Here is a 23,470-nt window from a genome sequence, read left to right as displayed (position 1 = left end):
ATCAGACCACCCCAGTACACCCCAATTCCCCCCACTATCAACCAGACCCTCTCATCTCACTACCCTCCCCCTTCTATTACAACCAGACGTCCCCGGTGTGCCCCAGTACACCGCAGTTTCAACCAAACTCTCTGATCTCATCCTCTCTCCTCTGCCCCATCACAACCAGAAACCACCAGTATGCCCCAATGCCTCCCCGTATTAACCAGAGCCTCCCATCTCACTACTCTCCCCCCCCTGCCACTACATGCAGGCGCCCCCAGTATGCCCCGACGCCCTCCCAGTATCAACATGGGCTCTCCCTTCTCATCTTCTCCCCCACCCCATTATAACCAGCTCCCTCCCATCACGCCCCAGTCCCCCTCAGTACCAGCCAAGCCCCCCCCGCTCCCAGGCCCCCGGCCCAGTATGGCGGAGGATCCTCCCGGCCCGCCCGCTCTCGGCGGGGGATGCCACCACCGGTTCCCCCTTTCCCCCGGCGGTGCCGCCCCGGCTCGGCCTCCCCCCGGCTCACCAGGCCCGGTGGGGTCGGGCCCCGCCGCCGCTCGCCCCGGCCGGTGCCGCAGGCCCAACGCGCCCCCCCCCCCACCGGCACCGCGTCCGGCCGCGCTCGCGCGCTGCGCCGTAACACAACTTCCGGGGGCGGGGAGGGGGAGGAGGGCGCATGCGCACGGCGCGAAGCCGAGGGACGGCGGGGGCGGGGGCGCGTGCGCGGGGAGGGGGGGGGCGCACGGCGAAGGGAGGGGTGTGCGCATGCGCGGGGGGGGACAGGCGTGTGCGGGGGGGGGACACGTGTGCGCGGTGCATGGACATGCCTGGAGCAAGTGTATGGGCATGGGCACATGCATGTGCATGTGCGGACACGCTTGTGCAATGCAGGGACATGCCTACAGTGGGTGTGTTCATGTGGAGACACGCATGTGGGGTGCAGGGATGTGCCTGGAGCATGTGTGCAGGCACAGAAACAGGTATGTGGGTGTGGGGACACACATGTGCAATGAAGAGACATGACTGGAGCACTTGTGTGTGCATAGGGATGTGCATGTGCATGTGCAGACACGTGTGTGCAATGCAGGGATGTACCTGAAACGTGTGTGGGAGTGGGGACGCACGTGTGCATGTGAGGCCACACATATGGAATGCAGGGACGTGCCAGGAGCACGTATGCAGGCATGTGTACACATGTGTGCATGCAGGGACGCATGTGCAATGGAGGAACATGCCTGGAGCACATGTGTGAGTGTGGGGACATGTGCAGTGCAGAGACATGCCTGTATGTATGGCGACGTGTGTGTAGGGGACACACATGTGCACATGGGGACACACGTGTGCAATGCAGGGCCAATGCAGGAATGTTCCCAGGGATGGGGGATCTCCCACCTCGCTGCGCAGCCTGGGCCCGGGTCTCACCATCCTCAGGAGGTTCAGGACCCTGCTCATCCAGCCCCGTCCCCGAGGGGTTCCTGCTGCTGAGTCACCCCCTGCCAACCAAACTGGTCCTTTGGGGTCCACCACGGGGAAGATCTGAGATGTTTCTACCACCCAATCCTCCTTCCACCTCCCAAAGGGGCAACGCGAGAGGACTCCACATAAACCAGTAACACACACAATCACCATCAGCCATTAGATGAGCATTTTCAAAGAGTTCAAATACAATAGTTTGGGTTGGAAGGGACCTTAAAGATCATTTGGTTCCAAGTCCTTGCCCTGGGCAGGGACACCTCCCACCAGACCAGGTTGCTCCAAGCCCCGTCCAACCTGGCCTTGAACCCCTCCAGGGATGGGGCAGCCACAGCTTCTCTGGGCAACCTGGGCCAGGCTCTCACCACCCTCACAGCAAAGAATTTCTTTCCCAGATCTCATCTCCATCTCCCCTTTTTGAGTTTGAAGCCGTTACCCCTTGTCCTATCACACTTGTATAAAGTCCCTCCCCAGCCTTCTTGTAGGCCCCCTTTAGGGACTGGAAGGGGCTCCAAGGTCTCCCCGGAGCCTCCTCTTCTCCAGGCTGAACCCCCCCAACTCTCTCAGCCTGTCCTCACAGCAGAGGGGCTCCAGCCCTCCCAGCATCTCCATGGCCTCCTCTGGCCCCGCTCCAACAGCTCCGTGTCCTCCTGATGTTGGTGGCCCCAGAGCTGAAGGTAGCAATGTGGGGGGGGGATCTCCCCAGAGCGGAGCAGAGGGGCAGAATCCCCCCCTCACCCTGCTGGCCACGCTGCTGGGGATGCAGCCCAGGATGCGGTTGGCTTTCTGGGCTGTGAGCACATGTTGCCGGCTCATGTGGACCTTCTCATCCACCAGCACCTGCAAGTCCTTCTCCTCAGGGCTGCCCTCCAGCCATTCCCCCCCAAGCCTGGATTTGTGCCTGGGATTGCCCTGGCCCAGGTGCAGGACCTTGCATTTGGCCTGGTTGAACTTCATGAGGTTCTCACAGGCACACCTCTCCAGCCTGTCCAGGTCCCTCTGGATGGCATCCCTTTCCTCCAGTATGTCACTGCGCCACACAGCTTGGTGTCACTGGCAAACTTGCTGAGGGTGCCCTCGATCCCAGTATCCATGTCAATAACAAAGACGTTGAACAGCACTGGTCCCAGTACCGACCCCTGAGGAACTCCAGTGGTCGAGAAGATTCAGAGCTTGATTGATCCTCAAACCAACCACCTTTTGCCATCTCTGTCTTCGATTAAGCATTCTATGCCTGCCTGCAACGTCTAACCCGCGTGTCCCATCCAGGCGAGGTCTGAAAAAGCACTGTTTCAAGACAGATATTGATATTTTTGCTGCTTTATTTATTTATTTCCAATTTTCCCAAGCAGGGACAATGTCCCGTTGGAGCTGAAGCAGCGGGGGAACTGCCCAGGCTCCCGGAGAGTGTGAGCTGTTTGATTTCTGCTCCACTTTAGCACAAATGGATTGTCTTTAATTAGAATTCACTCCTCTATTACTGCTTTAATTAATTTAAAAGTGGTAACTAATTAATTAACAATTTTAATTCATTCTAAATTGCTGTGGTTCGGGTTTGGGTAAGTTTGGGATTTCTTTTTAAAACCTTAGTGCTGAAGAAATGAATTTACTCTGTTCATACCTCATCACTGTGTTTTAACAGGTTAGCATGCGTTCATTCCTTCTTAGCTTTTAAATATCGATTAATTGCTATTAATTCTGACATGACCAGTTTGATTTGGAATTGTTGCATGTTAATATTTTTAATGCTTGACAATCATTATGATTACAGGCTTTCCCATAAAGTTTAGGTTGAATGCCCTGCCTGCAGTTTAAAATCTTTTTTTATTGCCTTTTTAAAAATTTTTTTCCCCAGTAGCATGGATATTATTTTAAATAAAAAAAATTTAAAATGTCTAAAACAATATACTTTTTTCTGGTTTTCTCTAGATCTTAACTAACCAAACACACTTATAATGTTTTAATGCCTTTTAATATGATAAAATATGAATTTCTAAAATACAGATTATGCCATTTTTAACTAACAATTCATCCATGTCAAGTTCTTTACAAACATATTTGTTATCTAATTTTTAATGGTTATTTAAGCCAGTATGCTTACTTTTTGGAGGCAGGCAAGCCTACAGTTATCTACTAAGTGTTGATTATAAAACACCAGATAGATTTCTTTTAGGTTCGATCTGAAAATTATAGCTAGCCGCTCAGGTTGCAAAGAAAAAAATTAATTTGGTAATAATTTGGCTAACAATTTCCCTATAGTTTTTAGTTTTGCTTAACTGATTTCTTAACTGGAAGCAGGGAAGGTGATGGGTTAATTTAATTTTCCACTTCCACTGTTGACTTGCTGCCCGGGGGTGGGTTAACATTCCTCTTTGAAGTGCTTAAACATTTCTTAATCCCCTTTTCTCTCCTGTTTGCTTGGAAAACAAAGCAGGATCAAAGGGAAATTGCTGCTTTAATTGGTTGTTTTAAAAAAAACCCACCAACTGTCCTGCGCACTCAAAGCCAATATTTGCTGTCTCAAACACTGTGCACATCCCATGGGCTTATTTTTCTGTTTTTCTATCCTTTTATCAGCATATTACATAAAATTTCCAGCATAGCAGTCCTTTGGCAAGAAAGCAGAATACTTGCTGCATTCCTAGGGGAACGTGTAGAAAATACTTGGAATTTTGCAGACGGCTGCATGGCTGCCCTTATTTACAAGAGGCATTTGTTGCTTCTAATTAATGGCATTAAAGGTCTCTGTCCTTGGATCTACAGCAGCCCAGAGTGCTGCAGAGGAGGAAGAACTCCTCTTCCTCTCCCTGTAGCGCAATCATGAAGATTTTTCCTGAAAAAGATCTGCCCCATCCCTTATTGCTGGAGCAGCATCTCTGCCTTGCCTGGAAAGGCTTTTTTTTTTTTAATTTATTTCTATTGAGTCATTTTAATAATCCATTTTGAATGGATTTGTGAAATTTACTGGGATTTACTGGGAAATTTACTGGGAAAGGGAAATTTACTTCAGCTCAGGGAAATCGTTTAAGAGTGTATTTGGAGGAAAAGGGGGAAAGTTAGGTGGGAATTCAAAGGGGCATGGGAAAAAAGTGACGTTCTTGGGGTTCAGGGCAGAGGACACCAGACACCAGCTTTCCACCCCACCAAAAGGACCTACATTGGTGTGCTACACCCCAGTAGCACCAGTCCCCACCCCATTCCCGGGGGAGGGGTGTCCTCTGGATCCTCTGGACTTTGGGTCTTGTTAATCATTGCTCCAGAATGGTTGCAACAAGGGTAGAAAACTTTTCCTTCCCCTTTTTATTCTCTCTCCAGTTCCTGGAACCTCTGCGGACCTGTAGCTCCTGGAGCAGAGCAAGGCTGGGTTTTGGCTACCAGACAGGGAAGTTCTACCTCCTGTCCCCCTGACTGGCCAGAGATCCTGCAATGATGGCTGCTTGCCACCCCTCCAAGCTCTGAGGGCAGGTAAACACAGGAGGAAGAGATGGGAGGTTGGTCCATCGGGAGGAACTTAGAATCACAGAATCATAGAATGGTCTGGGTTGGAGGGACTTTAAAGATCATCGAGTTGTAACCCCCCTGCCCTGGGCAGGGAACCTCCCACCAGACCAGGTTGCTCCAAGCCCCGGCCAACCCGGCCTTGAACCCCTCCAGGGATGGGGCATTCACATCTTCTCTAGGCAACATGTTCCAGTGTCTCTTCACCCTCATAGAGAAATTTTTCTTCCTGATATTTAAACTAAATCTCCCCTCTTCCATTTTGAAGCCATTCCCCCTCGTCCTATCACTACATGTCCTTGTAAATGTAAACTTAGCCCTAAAACTCCTTCAATGCCCTGCAAACCAGGAATCCCCCATTTGCACAATGCTGTTCAGGCAGGGTCCCCATGAGGAAGGACCGGAGAGTATCCAGATGGGTTGTCCCATAATGCACATCCCATACCCCCAGCATCTCCTGATTCTGGGAATATGGGATGGCTGGACTCCTCTTTAGGACCTGCTGAGGGGGGAAGAAGTTTCTTGGTTTGGAGTCAGCACCCTGACCCTGTCTTTCTCCCTCCCCATCGCAGTGGCGCAGAGCTGCAGCACCCCATCCCCACCCCGTCACGATGCCGGTCCAGTACGTGACATACGAAGGCATTAAGTTCCCCCCCGCCTACAACTCCGAGCAGAGCTTGAGTTTTGCCCACAATGAATTCCTGGTGCGGGATGATGACATCTTCAATGTCACCTACCCCAAGTCTGGTATGAGGGGTGGACAGCAGGGCTGGCCAAGGGTGGAGAGGGGCAGGAGAGGGGTGAGGGTTTTGGAGACATCTCCAGGTCTTCTTCAGAGGGTGAATCTTCTCTTGTGGTGGAGAACAGGAATGTTTTGGGTGGGATTTACCACAGTGGTTGTGCACGGGCAGGGCAGCACCATCTCTTGGGGCACAGACTCAGTGCTGAGGACGCTGCTGATTATGGAATCATGGCACAGTGAGGTCCTCCCGTCCCGACCCCCTAGGCCAGGTCCCCTGCCCTGCATCTCTGCTTTCCCTGGCAGGCACCGTGTGGATGACTGAGATCCTGAGCCTCATTCACAGCCGTGGCTGCCCCAGCTGGAGCCGAGGTGTCCTCAATTCTGACCGCATGCCCTGGTTCTCAACCCGTCTGGGTCTGGAGTCAGCCCTCAACTACCCCTCACCTCGCCTGCTGACCTGCCATCTCCCCAGGCACATCTTCCCCAAGTCCTTCTCCCACTCCAGTGCCAAGGTGAGATAGGCATCCATGCAGAGCTTCAAGGGGAACGGGGGGAAGATGGGAGGAGGAAAGGAGGTGGGAGGGAAGGGGGGCTGGGAATTGCTCAGGATCTGAGGAACCTTGGATAGAGGGGTGTTGGGTGAGGACCTTGGTGTTGGCCTAGGAGGGTGACAAGTGTCCTTCATGCCCTCAAGATCGAAATACTCCGAGTCCCATCTCACATTCCTGCCCCTCTTGGATATTTTGGAGAGTCTCCAATGGCTGTAGGGGACTTGTGTGTTCACAGAGAACCTTGCCCAAGGTCTGCATGAGCAGCACAGAGTTTGTCCTTGTGTGGCAGACCCCTCCATTTTCAGATCTACCCTGGTGCCAGGGCCTGCAACTCCCCTTCCCTTATCGGGAGCATATCACTCATGTACACACTCTACTCCAGGTTATTTACACCCTACGGGATCCTCGAGATGTTGTTGTCTCCTACTACTACTTCTCCAAGATGTGCAGCAGCTATGAGGATCCCACATCTTTTGAGCAGTTCTTGGGGGACTTTCTGAGTGGAGAGTGTGAGTGTGGTTTGGGGCTTACTCAGGGCATGGGGGTGGGTGGGTGGGTGGTATCTCCCATCACTTCTGGCTCAAGGGTCTTTTGCTGCTGCCCACAAATGATGGCTGTGAAGCCAAGCTTCCCCCAGGAGAAGGGGTGAATGGCTCAAGAGGAAAGCAAAGGAATTCTGGAGAGACATACAGGCACACAAAGCCCTGCTGTGCTTTGAAGGAGATGGAAAGTAGATTTCGTGCCTTCTCCTGCGGAGTTCAGACATCTTCAGGAAGTGTTGGCCAAGAAACCCTATAAAGCTCTGCCAAGGGCCTTACACACCTTTAGCCTCAACCTCTTCCCACCATGGAAATGGCTGGAGAAAAGCCCATTGCTCAGCTGGAATTGCAGTTCAGCCTCTCAATCCCACCTGCTCCCTGGACACCATTGTTCTGCACGTCCTGCCATGTCCTGCATTGTGGCTGCTCTCCCCACACAACCTTGTATGAACCCTCCTTGTGTGAACATTCCCTGCCCTGCCCTACTGCCTTTTGCCTCCCATCAGTGCCCCATGGCTCCTGGTTCGAACATGTCCGAGGCTGGATGGAGATGAAGGACATGGAGAATTTCTTCTTCATCACCTATGAAGAGCTGAAGCAGGTAGACACCTAGGCAAACCTTCCAGCTCCAAATGTCAGAAGCCACTTGGTGGTAACAGGCTCTGTGTGTCCCTTCAGGACCTGTGTGGCAGTGTGAGACGTCTCTGCCGGTTCCTGGGGCAGGATTTGGATGATGAGGCCATCTCCTCAGTGGTGCAAAATGCCTCCTTCACAGCCATGCGGGAGAACCCAATGTGCAGCTCCATCCTGCTCCCTGCAGACATCATGGACCAGACAAAGGGCCAGTTCCTGAGGAAGGGTGAGCAATAGGGATCCCATCACAACCCTCTGGGGAGACCTCCCATCAGGTGTCCTCCCCCATGAAGATGGCCAGAGCAAGGGTGTCTTGGAGAGCTGCATCACAGTGCTTTTGGGTCTGAAGAACGGGGTCCATAGAATCGTAGGATAGAATCATAGAATGGTTTGGGTTGGAAGGGACTATTAAAGGCCATCTAGTCCAACCCCTCTGCAGTGAGCAGGAACATCTACAATTGGATCAGACTGCTCAGAACCCTGTCCAACCTGACCTTGAATGTTTCCAAGAATGGGGGTGGTCTCTCATTCTGGACAACCCCCTTGGGGTGGTAGTTGGACCCAAGAGCTGAGCCTCTCCCCTTGTGCCTACAGAGCAGAGAGGGGGGCTGTGTGGTGGGGTGGGCTCTGACACCAAAATGTTTCTTCCTCAGGCATCTGTGGAGACTGGGAGAACCATTTCACAGTGGCACAGAGCGAAACCTTCGACAGGATCTACCAGGAGAGGATGCAGGGGCTGAACATGAAATTTCCTTGGGACAGGCATTAGGATTCATCCTTATCTGAAGCCAGCTGAGAACTGGGTATAAACCAGCCGCCGACAACTGGGGTAACTGGCTGCTGTTGGACAGAGAGGGTTATACCCAGGGCTGAAAATGGTGCAAGCAATTAATTGCAGTGTGCAAGCAATTAATTTCATCAAATCATAGCATCATAGAATCATTTAGATTGGAAAAGACCATTAAGGTCATCGAGTCCAACCATCAGCCTAACACTGCCAAGTTACCACTACACCATGTCCCGAAGTGCCACATCTACACATCTTTTAAACACCTCCAGGGATGGTCACTCAACCACTTCCCCGGGCAGCCCATTCCAGTGCTTGATAACCTTTCAGTGAATAAATTTTTCCCAATATCCATCCTAAACCTCCCCTGGCACAGCTTGAGGCCATTTCCTCTTGTCCTATCACTTGTTCCTTGGGAGAAGAAACTGACCTCCCCCTCGCTACACCCTCCTTTCAGGTAGTTGTAGATAGCAATAAGATCTCCCCTCAGCCATTCCCACTTCCCTCATGCTTGTCATAAGACTTGTGCTCCAGACCCTTCACCAGCTTCGTTGCCCTTGTCTGGACACACTCCAGCACTTTATGCTGCGCTCTTACACTCTTTCTCCTTGGGAGAGTTTTTTCTCCTGGGTTGTGCCTCTCTTCTCTGTCCCATCCCTTGACCCTTTTTCCCCTGAGGCATTCTCCAGGGTCTCCCAGTGCAGAACCCACCTCCCTGCCCTCCAACACATCCCTGTTCTGTGGGCAAAGGAGAGGAACACACACCTGAAAGCACACAGAGGAAACACTGTATTTCCTGCCTGTCACATCCACTGGCCAGGGCACCTTGTTTGGGAGCTGCAACCGGCCAAAATGTTCTCTTGGGGCTGCTCATCAAGCAGGAGAGCAGCAGGGAAAACAGGAAGGACCACTGGAAGGCAGTGGTGCTTCAGGTGTGCTGCCAGTGCTGCACATCAGCAGCACACATCAGCACAAATGATGAGATGATGATGATGATGATGATGATAATAATAATAATAAACTATAATAATAACAACAATAAAAAGTGTAAGCAAAAGCAGGACTGGCTGGCTACCAGACCCTGGGGACATGGAAGCCCAGTCCATCTCTTGCACGGGATGCGTTTAACAGTGGAATGGCAAAATATTCCCTCTGCTTTCGAGTCAAGAATGGGAACTCTTCAAATGCACAGGACCTATCCAAGACCGACATGCATGGTCAGCTCCAGGGCCAGGGGTGCTGTACAAGTATTTAGGAAAGGGTGTGCAGACAAGACAGTGTCCCATTGCGCCTCTCTTGATGCAGCCTGATAGAGCTGAAACCAGGTGATGGGTTTCAATGAAGCAAGGCCATTTGTGCAAGACACGGTGGGATTTAGAAGCACAGCCTTGTCCTAGTGTTGAGGTGTAGTACAGGATGGCATCTCCCAGGTGACCGCTGCCAAAAGCATTACAGGTAATCAGACTTCTACCAGATTTAGATGATTATCCCCACAGAGTGGCTTTGAGGAATTAAGAAGGTGAAGGACCTTTGTGGACTTTGGCCAAGAGATGGCTCTGTGGTTTGTGTACCCCTGAGCCTCCACAGAGCCCGCAGGGAAGCCCAACTCCTTGCAGTGATGCAGGTGCCAAAGTACTGCTTGTAATTAATGACAGCTTTACTTCCTGATAGAGACAGCCAGAGACACCAGGGGATGCCTCCAGGCTTTGCAAGACGTCCACAGAAGGAAAGTTGTCCCAGAGAGAGTGAGAAGTGCCATGGTTGGCATGTCCATGTTGGTGCAACAGCCTCCCCTCTCCTCCCCAACCCCAAAGTACGGGGAGGTGAAAAAGCCAAGGTTAAAGGAGAGGGGGATATGGGAATGGACATGGAAAGCTCTCAGGTCCCAAAATACTCTGGCAAAGGACTTTTTGACGAAGAGCTGGGCCATGTTCAATGTCAAGCAGAGGCGAAAATACTGCTGTGAACCATGTGTATTGATTAAATCATCAGTAATTACAAAAAGAACCCTGAATGTCTTCTAATCAGATGTAGGCACTGACACTTCGGACACCCAGGAAAGGGCACATTTGTCTAAAATGCCACAGTGGATGTCAAGAACTGTCATATAGTATAAGGGACAGCAGTCCATGCAAGAACCCTCATGCACAATCAGTTGCTCCAAGCCTCCTTATGTGGTCAAAATTACACTTTGACCCACTTGCATCTTAATGAATGAACGGATAACTGAATGAAAGAGGGAGAGAGAAAGAAAGAGAGGAAGAGAAGAATAAAGGAGGGAAGGAAGGAAGGAAGGAAGGAAGGAAGGAAGGAAGGAAGGAAGAGGGAAGAAGGGATGGGGAAGCAAAGAACTCTGAATTTTAGAAGATTCAGTCTAAATTCAGTTCCTGGAAAAACATTGAGCACAAAACCAATACTTCTATTTGTAGCAACCTAGGAGATAACATGCAAAGTGTTGTCAACGAACACAGGTTTGTTGGGATTAACTATCAAGTGTGTAATTGACTGTACAAACACAAACCAGGAATTACTGGCCAGACTCCCCACAAGCGGGAAGAACCTCAGGATCACAAAGCACAACAGGCTGTGGCTCAACACCCTAAGGGTATTGTGAAAAAAGCAAAGCTCACCTGAGACTTCTGGAACAGGTTGTCCCCCCACTTATGAAATGTCCCTGTGACCATCTTCTTTCTCCAGGAGTGCTGAGGTCTTTGCTCCACATCAGGGGCTGGGTGTGTGCATCAGCTTGCAAGAAGGGAGTTGGCCAACTGTTGGCCTGCTGGAGACTGGCCAGAAAGGAGGCACTAGCAGCTATCTGAGGATAAAAAACAGGACAGAGTTGGAGAGATTGAAAATGTCCTCAGTGGGCAAAACTGCAAATTAAGCAAATAGATGAGAATGGTAACAGGGAGCTCATCTGTAGGCTGAGAGAGTTGGGGTTGTTCAGCATGGAGAAGAAAAGGCTCCAGGGAGACCTTCCTGCGGCCTTCCAGTACTTAAAGGGAGCTTATAAGAAAGATGGGGACAAACGTTTTAGCAGGGCCTGTTGTGATAGGAGAAGGAGTAGTGGTTTTAAACTAAAAGAGGGTAGATTTAGACTAGATATAAGGAAGAAGTTTTTTACAATGAGGATCTTGAAACACTGGAACACAGAGGTGGTAGATGCACCATCCCTGGAAACATTCAAGGTTAGGTTGGACATGGCTCTGAGCAACCAGATCCAGTTGAAGATGTCAATGTGATGCCCATCGACAAGAAGGGCTGAAAGGAGGATCCAGGAAACTATAAGCCTGTCAGTCTGACCTCGGTACCGGGAAAGATCATGGAGAGGATCATCTTGAGTGAGCTCTCACGGCAAGTGCAGGGCAGCCAAGGGATCAGGGCCAGTCAGCATGGGTTTATGAAAGGGAGGTCCTGCTTAACCAACTTGATCTCTTTCTATGACCATGTGAGCCACCTTCTCGATGCAGGGAAGGATGTGGATGTTGTCCACCTGGACTTTAGTAAGGCCTTTGACACCGTCCCCCACAGTGTTCTCCTGGAGAAGATGGTGAATCATGGCATAGACAAGTGTTCACTGGGTAAAAAACTGGCTGGATGGCCGTGCCCAGAGAGTTGTAATTAATGGGGTGAAATCCAGTTGGTGGCCCGTCACCAGTGGTGTCCCTCAGGGCTCAGTTTTGGGGCCAGTCTTGTTTAATATTTTTATCGATGATCTGGATGAGGGGATGAGTGCACCCTCAGTAAGTTTGCAGATGACACCAAGTTGGGTGGGAGTGTTGACCGGCTTGACGGTCAGAAAGCTCTACAGAGGGACCTGGACAGGCTGGATCGATGGGCCAAGGCCAATGGGATGAGGTTTAATAAGGCCACATGCCGGGTCCTGCATTTCGGTCACAACAACCCCAGGCAACGCTACAGGCTGGGGGAAGAGTGGCTGGAAAGCTGCCCAGCAGAAAAGGACCTGGGGGTGTTGGTGGACAGCCGGCTTAACATGAGCCAGCAGTGTGCCCAGGTGGCCAAGAAGGCCAACAGCATCCTGGTCTGTATGAGGAACAGTGTGGCCAGCAGGAGTAGGGCAGTGATGGTGCCTCTGTACTGGGCACTGGTGAGGCCTCACCTCGAGTGCTGTGTTCAGTTCTGGGTCCCTCACCACAGGAAGGACATTGAGCTGCTGGAGTGTGTCCAGAGGAGAGCCACCAAGCCGGTGAGGGGTCTAGAGAACAAGTCATAGGAGGAGAGGCTGAGGGAACTGGGCATGTTTAGTTTGGAGAAGAGGAGGCTGAGGGGAGACCTCATTGCCCTCTACAACTCCCTGAAAGGAGGGTGTAGAGAGATGGGTGTTGGCCTCTTCTCCCAAGGGAATAATGACAGGAGCAGAGGAAATGGTCTAAAGTTGGGGCAGGGGAGGTTTAGATTAGATATTAGGAAGCACTACTTTACTGAGAGGGTGGTCAGGCACTGGAACAGCCTGCCCAGGGAGGTGGTGGAGTCGCCATCCCTGGAGGTATTTCAGAAATGTGTAGACATGGCACTTCAGGGCATGCTCTAGTGCCTGAGACTGTTGGGTTGTGTCTGTTTGTGGGTGGGTGTGGGGTGTGCTTGTGGGTGTTTGTTTTGGTTTGGTTTTGGTGTTTGGTGTTGTGGGGTTTTTTTGGTTTTGTTTTTTGTTTGTTTGTTTGTTTTTGTTTGTTTGTTTGTTTTTTGTTTTGTTTTTTGTTTTTGTTTTTTGTTGGTTGGACTCGATGATCTCAAAGGTCCCTTCCAACCAAGAAGATTCTGTGATAATCTGTGATGTCCCTGCTCATTGCAGCGAGGTTGGACTAGGTGACCTCTAAAGGTCCTTTCCAGCCCAAACTGTTCTATGATTGATCTGCTCTCAGTTAGATGCAATGCTCTCCACCACCACACACAGCTTTGATACTGAATTTAATATAGACCTGACTTAAACTTGTGCTGATCTCAAATGTCTTTGAGAAGGCCACGGTCCTCAGTTGCCTGAGACCTGTATTAATTCAGGCCTCTTTATTTTCGTCTGCTGGACTGGCTGTTGCAAAGATTTGATACTCCTACCCTCCTACCCTCCGTTTCTGCCAGGGATGTTCTCTCCTTGTCTGTCATCTCCAGAGGGTATCTTCACACTCTTCCTTGGCATGAGGAAGACAGAGGAGGTGTTACAAGTAGTCCCTCATTTGTACAGTCTAAGCAGAGGAATACCTCAGAGTTGCACAAACTCGTCTGTCCAATGCACAGTCCCTAGGATGAAATATATTCCTGTGTGTCTCCAGCAGTAAGGCGTATTTTCTGTGTGTTCAACTGAGCTTTTTGGCACCCACCTCTATTTGTAGAGACGATGCTGAGCAATGGTCCTGTGGGCCAACCTCACAAATGCAAGGAGGGTGTTGAGGGTTTTGCTGGGTGGTAGAGGGTGTGGAGCAATTCTCCTAGCATCACATCACCTTCCCTTCAGGATATCTGCCTCCTCATCCAGCCCTGAGACATTTTCCCCCTTAGACATCTCCAGTACGGGTGTCATAGTGTGATACCTGACTGCAACTGCCTCTTTGGAGTGCTTGATGAGCTCTGCTGGGCATGCAGGGTATCTAAATGCATTTTCCAGATAAAGGAGTTGGCATGAGGTGGATCCCACCCATGATAGCATCATATCCCTGCTCAGCTTTGTGACTATCTGGGTGATTCAGCCTCACAGGGAACCTAGGAGCCTGGCTGTCCCATCTGGGGACAGAGCATCCTGCTGCTTTCACATCTGGCTTTGTCAAGACCGGGAGAAGATCTCGCACCAACCTAAAAATTAACTGGATTGTGAGCACACACAAACCTTGCAATCAAATTTCGTGAAGACTTCCCATCTCTTGGGACAAACTCAGGAGAAAAACTGGAAGAAACTTCCACTTTTGGAGGATGCTGTTTTCAGCAGTAGGAAAAGGTTTCTTACATCTTCTCATGCTGCATCAGTGGCAGTGGATTTCTACCCAACTTCCCAGCTAAGCCTGGGCACTGATGCCCTATTCCTGCAGTTGGCTGAAGCCAATGCTGGAATGCAACTTGCAAAACCCTGTCTCCCACCATCCCTGTCACTGATAGTCCAGAACCAGCTGTCCTGAGAGGACTTGTTTGCTCGGCAGCTTCTCAAAACAGCCAAATTTCACAATCCCTCAGTTTACGTGAAGTTCATGGCACAAGAGCTGCTTCCTGGCAGAGGCTTGGCTTTTCATAGTTGTTGAGCACCTGCCACGGGGCACAGAAGAATGTTTTTGGGGTGGAGGGGAGGAGCTGTGAGAAGGGGGATATCTCAAATAACCAGTCCCTTGGGTGCACGTCCTGCCTCCTCCCTGCCCTGCTCTCCCGTGGAGACTACAAGCGCACAGTATCTTTGCTACCAACATGAGGCTTGTCTTCCTGGCATGCCTCTGGGGTAAGTAAGGCATGATTTATTTTTTTTTCCTCTTTGCTTTTGGCTTGTCATCTCTGCCAATGGTACATCTCTCCCACTATTGCTTCTCCTACAGCTCACAGCAGAAAGTAAATGGGACACTGCGAAGAACTGAAATGCAATTGGTGTTATCTGATCCGTATCTGATAGGTGATCCGTATCTGATAACTGAGTGTGGACACTCAGATCCCCTCAGATGTCACCATAGGGCCACAGGTGGACATTTGGATGCTGCCCCACCTTGGGACCAACACCTAGACACCTTGAGAAGTGTCTAATTTGGGAACTGAATCCCAGCCCTCATGAGCAAAGACTGCACCACAAAAGGTGGAGTTCCCTGCCCCTGTTTCTCTGCTGTGTGGGTTCGCAGAATCATAGAATGGCTTGGGTTGGAAGGAACCTTTAAAGGTCATCTAGTCCAACCCCCCCCCCCCCAATGAAAAATTAGGCATCTCATCCCATAAAACTTAAAAGTAGCTTAAAAAAGAAAAGGCAGGTAGAAAAATGAATTATCTGAGTAATAACTCTAATGCTTGTCCTGGTGTCAGCAGCTCTGCCCTTGCCTAAAGCTGTTGGTCAATGCTTGGAGTCTTGCCAGACTGCTGCATTTAGGAGCAGAAATTGTTGTTTGTGTTGAGCTCTTCTTTGCTGTTGACCTTTTACAGTAGGTACAAAGTCCCCTTCTCCTGAGTTTCCAGGAAAAACAGATCCTGGCAAGTTTTTTCCTCAGGCTTTCCCTCCCAGGGTTTGCCTCCACCTCTAGTTAATCCTCAGGGAAATCTTCTGATTGGGAACAGCCTCTTTGCACAAGTCTCCAGACGCATTCCACCTTGAAGACGCTTCTTTTCATAACCCTATCAGCAGGCCCTTACCTCTTCCTGTGGCATTTCATTGCTGCCATTAATGTCCACAGGACCGACAGCAGTCCTGGGGTTAGTTTTGTCTGGTGTCTGCCTGAAGTTCAGAGATAGCAATGCTTCTTCATGGTCAGGCCCTGACCAAAAGGAAAAAATAAAATGCTGTGCTGCTTGCAACCCATCCCATTTCCAGCAGTTTCATTCTGCGTTGTACCTCTTGCCTCGCTGTTGATAAGAGCTGGGTGTCACATTCAGAGTCTCTAGGGAGAGACAAGCACCTCTAGATCCAATTTATGCTCTGTTCTGGGCATAAGCCCTAAAATGAGACAGGTATCCATCCACCATGACTTAACTCTTTCCACTGGATGTCACAGGAATCTAGATAATCTCATTGAATTGAACTGAACTGAACTGAATCTAATCTAACTATCTAATCTAATCTGTCTGGACACTGACTTTCAGGTGACTAAATCCAGATGAGAGAACTCCCAACTGCTCTGTTCTGGTATTTTCACATTTTTTCCAGTAGACTTTGTTTTTTAAGTTTTCTCTCCTTATCTCACCTCTTTATCAAGAAAGACCCACGGACATGCACTAGGCAAAGCCCATTGACAGCTGGCCTTGGGAGACAGTGAGCAATAACGGGCTCTAACAGAGCTTGCGCTCTTGTCTCTGGCCTCATGTTTTGCTGTCCTGAATCTCCGTGCTCTGCAGAGCTCCGACTAACATCCTGTATTTCTTCTGTTTCAGCTTCCCTTGCCGGAGTCCTGCTGGCAGGTCAGTATTTGTAGTAGAGCGTGGAGCATGAGTCAGCACACACAGCTACAAAATGTCATGCAGAATGAGGCTGTGTCTGATCTGGAGATTTAAATATGTTGCTCGGGACCAAGAGACTTTGGTCTGAAACCCGTTTCATGTGGCCTATGATCTTCTCTCTCTAAACCACATTCTCCTAATTACTCAATGGAGAAGATCTGACTCTACCTCCTGTATGCATATGTACCTACTGCAGATGTCTGAATGAAAAGAGCAGTACTGATCCAAAACACTGACAAAACAGCTGCTCATTTTAGCAAAGTTAAACCAGAAGTTGGTATATCCTCATTGCTGGGGTCTCATCACCATGAGAAGAAGGAATGTCTGGTGTCCCCTTGGCTCCATGAGCCAGTGTGGAGGTGCTTCAGGGTTTCAGACCCTGAATTTCTCTTACCACAGCACCCCAGATCCATGCAAAAGGACAACAACATCCAGAGAGATTTGGTTCTTGGTATTAGGGTGGAAAACAGTGTTGTGATCAGAGGTTTGGGAACTGGAGCCAGGTTTTGAGAGGGACTGTGTGTCCTAGTGGGTTCAACAGCAGGAGCAAGCCTGAGTAGGTCCTTTCCACTCCCGAGTGCTGGCTGTCTGGAGGTCCACAACAGCACCCAGCACTCACTGTCAATAGCTGAGCAAACCCAATCCTTCCCTTGGGGAATGGGTAGAAATAGCCGAGTTCTTTTCTCCCTGCTTCCACTCCTTGTAGCAGCATTTAGTGGCGATAGCATAGCATTTAGCTATGGGGAAACTTACCCAGAACCTAAATGCTGGGGTAGGTTTGGGGGAAACTACACCTCTCCCTTTACAGCTGAAAATAAACCCTGTGATTTGTATCTCAAAAGAGACTTATGGACCCTCAAAAACCTGTGGCTTTTGGCCCTTTCCAGCTCAATACCCAATTCCCAACCACCAAAGATTTTGGATGCTAAAATGCCCTGGGCTTTTCTTCCTCCTGGCTTGGCAATAAAGACAGCCTGTCTGGGGAGAAAGAGCCCTCTTTGTCGTTCCCTGCCATCACCATAAGGTATCTGCTCTCTCCAGAAGATGTAGACGCAACCAAACTTGACATCCGCCTGGTGGATGGTGCCAATCAGTGCTCTGGGAGAGTTGAGGTGCTTCACAATGGTGTCTGGGGGACCGTCTGTGATGACCAGTGGGATTTACGGGAGGCAAAGGTCGTGTGCAGGCAGCTGGGCTGTGGGACAGCACTATCAGCCCCTCGGGAATCTAAATACGGGGAAGGGAAAGGCCAAATCTGGCTGAGTGATGTGAACTGCAAAGGGACAGAAGCGTCCCTCACCGAATGTGAGACAAAGCCATGGGGAGACAACATCTGCAACCACGTGGAAGATGCCAGCGTGGAGTGCTCAGGTAACCCTCAGGTCTTTTCTACTTTGTACCATGTTGGCCTTTCTACTTCAAATAAGCCAGGGTGCAATTTCTGACCCATCCAGTTAGGAGGTCAGGGATGCAGAATTACTCTGTTGAGCTCCAGCTTCCTACTCCATTTGACCCAGACAGGACCTGGAACAACCTGAAGAGCTGGGAGTGGACACAGATAGTCCCCTCCCTCCCCTGACAGTCTCCATCCTGATAGTTTTTTCCCTTCAACTTTTCTTCTCAAACTAGAAACTAGGAGTGAGTCTTTGACAGCCCTTTGGGATGAGCAGAGGTAGTTTTGGTGCATCATGGGTGATTCTGCTTTCTCCAGGTGATCTGGGTCATAGAGACTTGTCCCAAAACTTCTCCCTTGTTTGTTTTTGGCAGGAACAGAAATACCCGAGCCAGGCCCAATCCGGCTGGTGGGAGGCCCGAACCGATGTGCTGGGAGGGTTGAGGTGCTTCATGAAGAACAGTGGGGCAGCATCTGCCATGATGACTGGGATCTAAATGATGCCCAAGTCGTGTGCAAGCAACTGGGCTGTGGGGATGCGGTGCTGGCCCCCATTGGAGCCAAGTTTGGACGAGGATTTGACACCATCTGGCTGGATGATGTGAACTGCACAGGGACAGAAGCTGCTCTCTCTGAGTGCCCGGCGAGGCCGTGGGGGGAACACAATTGTTACCACGGGGAAGATGCCAGTGCAATTTGTTCAGGTAATCCTTCCACTCTCCTGCTTTTGCCAGTCATGCGTTAGGGTGTCCTCACAGTCAACATGAGCAAAACTTTGGACAGGAACAAGGGCTTTCTCTGGACCACTCCTCTCCTACTGAGTTGGTACTCAATCCTGATAGTCCTGCTCGTGGCCTGGGGTCCTTACACCATGAAAGAGGGCTTTTGTCTGGGAAGTTCTCTCTTCCCTGCTTGCTGGGGTGCTCTGTGGCCATTTTTCTTCAGGTTAAGACTGCCATTATGCTCCTTGCTTGGACAGTTGCATGTCATATGTGGAGAAAGCTATGGAGGAGAGGCTGCTGTATGCAAGGAAGGGCAGGAATACTCAGGGAGAGGGGGGACACACACCAATGGCCTCTCTGGATGTGTCTGCAGAGTCGGGGATCACCGTCTCCACTTCAGTCCGCCTGGTGGGTGGCCCTAACCGCTGCTCTGGGAGAGTCGAGGTGCTTCACAATGGTGTCTGGGGGACCGTCTGTGATGACCAGTGGGATTTACGGGAGGCAAAGGTCGTGTGCAGGCAGCTGGGCTGTGGGACAGCACTATCAGCCATTCCAGAGTCAAAATACGGGGAAGGGGAAGGCCAGATCTGGCTGAGTGATGTGAACTGCACAGGGACAGAAGCGTCCCTCACCGAATGTGAGACAAAGCCATGGGGAGACAACATCTGCAACCATGTAGAAGATGCCAGCGTGGAGTGCTCAGGTAAATTCCCCTCCATCCCCTATCTTGCATGTGCTGGGCAGTAGGATAGGCAGATCCCACCACACACATGCCCCCTACCTGAGTCAGGGCTGGTCCTGCACCCCAGTGCGGCTCTGTGGATATTGTAGTGACGTGGATAGTAGTTTCTTCACGCAAGTAACAAGTGATAGGACAAGAGGAAATGGCCTCAAGTTGCACCAGGGGAGGTTTAGGATGAATATTAGGAAAAATTCCTTCACCAAAAGGGTTGTCAAGCACTGGAACAGGCTGCCCAGGGAAGTGGTTGAGTCACTATCCCTGGAGGTATTTAAAAAATGGGTAGACGTGGTACTAAGGGACATGGGTTAGTGATGGACTTGGAAGTGCTAAGTTAACGATCAGACTCAATGATCTTAAAGGTCTTTACCAACCTAAATGGTTCTATGATTCTGTGTCTGCTGGTGGGAACAAGAGAGGGACACAGCTGATCAACTCATCCCATCACTGGGGGCAGTGCTTGCCTGGTGACCCAGGGAGGACATGTGAATGTAGCTGACCCAGGGGCAGCATTAAATCCTCTCCTACCCGAGACCGCTCAGGTCCCTTTTCTCACCTCTGGGTTGCAGGGTGATTAGCATCAGCAGACTCCTTGAACCAGACACAGTATAGCCTGCAGTCATCCATGAAGACCAGGAAAACTTCTTCCTGCCCTTCTCCCACAGCCCCTCTCCCTGGGTTTTCTGTCTTCATTCCCACCCCAGAGAAGTCCAGCCCTTGCCATATCTCCAGTGTGCTGAGATACCTGAGTAAGGCAAGCTTTCCACAGATGGTGAGGTGTGGAGGACACTCCCTTAACATTTATTTTCTGGGCATTGGTGCAGAGGTGGACATTCCTGAGGAGGGGCCGATCCGGCTCGTGGATGGCCCAAACAAGTGTGCTGGGAGAGTTGAGGTGCTCCATGAGAACCGGTGGGGCAGTGTGTGTGACGACCACTGGGACATGAAGGACGCCAAGGTGGTGTGCAAGCAGGTGGGCTGTGGGTCACCACTGTCAGCTCTGGGAAGTGCCCGCTATGGGCGAGGATCGGACATCATCTGGCTGGACGATGTTGAATGCAAAGGGACAGAGGAGAGCATCTTTGACTGTACGGCCAGGCCATGGGGTGAACATAACTGCTATCATGGAGAGGACGCTGATGTTGTTTGTGCAGGTAACTACCCCTCACCATGGCATCTGAAGTGATGTGGGGACACTTCTAGCAGAGCCGGAAGGCTGAACTGCAGGGGACAGAAGGGGAATACCAGGGCAGAATGGTTCCCCCCCACTCAGGATAATGCTTGTGGAGTCAGGGAAATGGATACAGCAGGGAGCCGTAAGGAATATAGAGTATCTGGTTAGGGTGGATATGGTGGAACCAACTGGTGGGAGAGGGGTATAAGCAGAGCAGAGGCAAACACAGTGGTGACAGTCTGACTATGGGATGGATCCTGCTGGGGAGATGCTGACAGAAGGGGTTTGTATAGGACAAGGCTTATAAAGGTCAGAGAGAGAGAAGGTAGGGTAGTTTCTGGGGCAGGAGGTAACGACGAGCATCTGTAGGGGCAACAGTGTCTGGGGCAAGATGTACATCATCAGTACTCAGTTACTGGCTGAGTTGGACTTCCTGAAGCTCTTGGGAGTTGAGTTCCTGACTCCTCATGCCCTATTTCTTGGGAGAGAAGCTTGGACAGGCCCTGCATAGGTGAAGTGACAAATCCTTGGGGGTCTTTGGCTGGTTTCATTATGGAGGAGGAGGGCTGTAGGGGCTTGGATTTCACCTGAGTGCTGCGTAGGGTCATGCTGTCAGGACCATGTGTTGCAGGCTTCTGGATCAAACAATGCATTCTGCATCAGGGTCAGAGTCTGCACTTCATGCAATCCTGTCCTGGCTTCCACAGGGCCCTGTCCAAAGCTTAGGTGTTGGGCTCCCAACAGCTGCAAATGTATGGAGCTGCAGACCCAACCTGCAGACCTTCAGGAGCAGAGTCCTTGTCACCTCTAGCAGGTAGTTCTGGTGTCAGAGAGTTCCTGGGAGCAGATTTTACTTAACCTTGTTGCCTTTCTCTGCAGTTAACAAGAACCTGGAGGAACCAGAAGCACCGTGAGTGCTAGCCCCACTGGACCATGCTCATCTTGCCGCAGGAAGATGGACCATCAAGATTCAGCTGAGAAGGCGAAGGGCAGGGATGTTGCCGAACCATCAGTGTGCCATAATGGGATCCAGAGTCTGGCAAAACCATCCTCTCTCACCCTTTGAAGGATCTACAAACTTGGTTATGACTGCAGTGATAGAAAACCCAGCTCGACACATTATTCCCACTGAAAAGCAAACATCGCCAAATATCAATAAAGTTCCCCTAAAACAGAACATCTGGCTGTCTCATAAATTGCCTGTAGACCTCTGCTGCCTGAGCACATATTTGGCAGGGAGCTGTTGGTCCAACATGGTGAATATTTATGTGCTGAATGAGTATGATGAATATTTATACCAATGGTGTGACACCATACCATCTCTCAGGTCTGCAGAGAAACATTTGCCTCTGCTAACGTTCAGCCCAGTAACAAGGGCAGCCATAGGAGCCTTGGGAAGGGTATTGAACATCACACAACACAAGCTTATCCCTGAAGGTTTGTCTGTCCCTCAGCTGGGCAACTGCCCCCCACAGAGGCAACAGTTCACCCCTTTTTCTCCTTCACTTTTCCCACAGACCAAAGCCGGCACTTTACAAGTGGATAATTTCCCGTTTCAGGGATGTCCGTTCAAGACTGACCCTCCAACACAGAATTTTCTAAAAAGCAATGTGCTTTGTGCCTGTCAGCACAACAAAAATGCTTTAATCTCAATGAAGCAAAGACCAAAGATCTTTAGCTCAGTATTGACATCGGGTGTCTCCAAGTTAGTTGGCCACCTGAAGCTAGTTTTATGGGAAGGACAGATGACTGGGTCCTCTTGGTAACCTTCCCCCAGACCAGTCCACTGCATTCCAAAGCAGGTCTAAAGCAGCTCATATCATCATGCTTTTGGGAGGTGCCTTAGTTCAGTGTAGCTCTCAGGAGGGCAGAAATGAGGGGAAGTTAGTGGTGATCTGACCAGAACACAAAGCATCACACAGACTCACGGAACAGGAAGTTCAGGTACATGTCTACATTTATATTCATTTAAAACAGAAGGTGAGAAGAGGCACAGAAATGGTTTAAGGCTTGGAGGGAATGTCTCAGAAAGCCACGAGGTTCAGTCTGTCTTACTTTTGGGAGGGCAAGCTAGGTGAGGACTTCATTGCAGTAACTGAGAACTTCTGGGGGAAGGGTGCTGGCTACCCAAGTCTGTCCAAGCCCATACAGCAAGAGACAAATGTTTATATATTGTATCACTACAATCAGCACAAGACAACTTTTATGGATTAGAGGCAATATCAGCAGGAGAGGATGAACTGGCATGGGAACTATATGACTTGTTGGGAAGAGAAGGCATGAGAATGTGAGATGTTTCAAGGATTCAAGTTGACTTCGGGTGCCCAACAGTCTTCTCCAACTATTTCCTCCACCCCCGAGAGAAGATCCCTGGAAACTTGTCTTGGGGCAGGAATTGTGGCCAGTGGGACCATGTGCAGGCATCTACAGAGGTACCCAAATTATAGAATCATAGAATGGTTAGAGCTGGAAGGGACCTTAAAGATTATTGAGTTCCAACCCCCATAGATTAGAGACAACATCACCCAAAGCTCCTTCTACAGCCAGGGGAGAGGGAGTCATCTGAGGTGATTCAGAGGGTAGCTGAGTTGTCTTGGCCCATGCAAGTGCCTCTCTCATTTCATTAACTGAATTGGCTTCCGGGGCAAAGATGCCCCTGATTTGGGTACGTCAGTTGGGTGTTTGCATTTGAGCGTGACAGGTCTGAGTCTCAGTTATTCTGTACTCTTTGGACTTCAGAAATCACTTTTGTTTGGATTAAATGAATGTCATGCTTGTGTTGGCTGGCAATATCATCTCTCTGCTCCACTCTGGAACATCTGTGAGGTTTAGATCCCACCTGGAAGGAAATGTATGCAATCCAGACCTGTAAAAGCAGCTTGTTTTAGCCTGACAAGCAACTGAAAGCTACTAGTGTGCATATAATATTTAATGATATGTAAAAAATGCAAATAGGAAAAATGTGCTGCCACATGGAGAGATGGGAATCATCCCTCAAAACACCAAATCCAACTCCACGTCTCCGACATCACCCCATCCTACTTGTCTAAGTCAAGAAGGTTAGCCTGGGAAAGGACAAAGAGCCACCAGCCTCAACATCCAGC

General features: G+C 50.1%; 2 protein-coding genes across 2 annotated transcripts in view; both read left to right on the top strand.

Annotated features, from left to right (window-relative positions):
* The window catches only part of LOC141476426 (uncharacterized), an 83,916-nt gene extending 62,382 nt beyond the window's left edge, over window positions 1-21,534 (top strand). Inside the window, 5 exon segments of the mRNA XM_074165104.1 lie at window positions 17,389-17,709; window positions 18,112-18,435; window positions 18,827-19,162; window positions 20,029-20,346; window positions 21,246-21,534. Coding sequence (XP_074021205.1) covers window positions 17,389-17,709; window positions 18,112-18,435; window positions 18,827-19,162; window positions 20,029-20,346; window positions 21,246-21,280 — 1,334 coding nt within the window. The 3' untranslated portion in view covers window positions 21,281-21,534.
* Window positions 5,349-8,193, top strand: LOC141476441 (sulfotransferase 2B1-like). The gene is made up of 7 exons (XM_074165117.1): window positions 5,349-5,366; window positions 5,532-5,706; window positions 6,005-6,213; window positions 6,635-6,761; window positions 7,298-7,392; window positions 7,470-7,650; window positions 8,078-8,193. The coding sequence occupies exons 1-7, from the start codon at window positions 5,349-5,351 to the stop codon at window positions 8,191-8,193; spliced, it is 921 nt and encodes a 306-aa protein (XP_074021218.1).
* Window positions 21,535-23,470: the final 1,936 nt, after the last annotated feature.

This window comes from Numenius arquata, chromosome 32 (genome assembly GCF_964106895.1).
Source record: "Numenius arquata chromosome 32, bNumArq3.hap1.1, whole genome shotgun sequence".
NCBI classification, from domain to species: Eukaryota; Metazoa; Chordata; class Aves; order Charadriiformes; family Scolopacidae; genus Numenius; species Numenius arquata.
This window is presented reverse-complemented; position numbering and strand designations above follow the sequence as displayed.

Coding starts and splice junctions, on each gene's coding strand:
- LOC141476441 (XM_074165117.1), top strand. Junction 5,707..6,004: donor TGTCACCTACCCCAAGTCTG/GTATGAGGGGTG, acceptor TTTCCCTGGCAG/GCACCGTGTGGATGACTGAG. Junction 7,651..8,077: donor GGGCCAGTTCCTGAGGAAGG/GTGAGCAATAGG, acceptor TTTCTTCCTCAG/GCATCTGTGGAGACTGGGAG.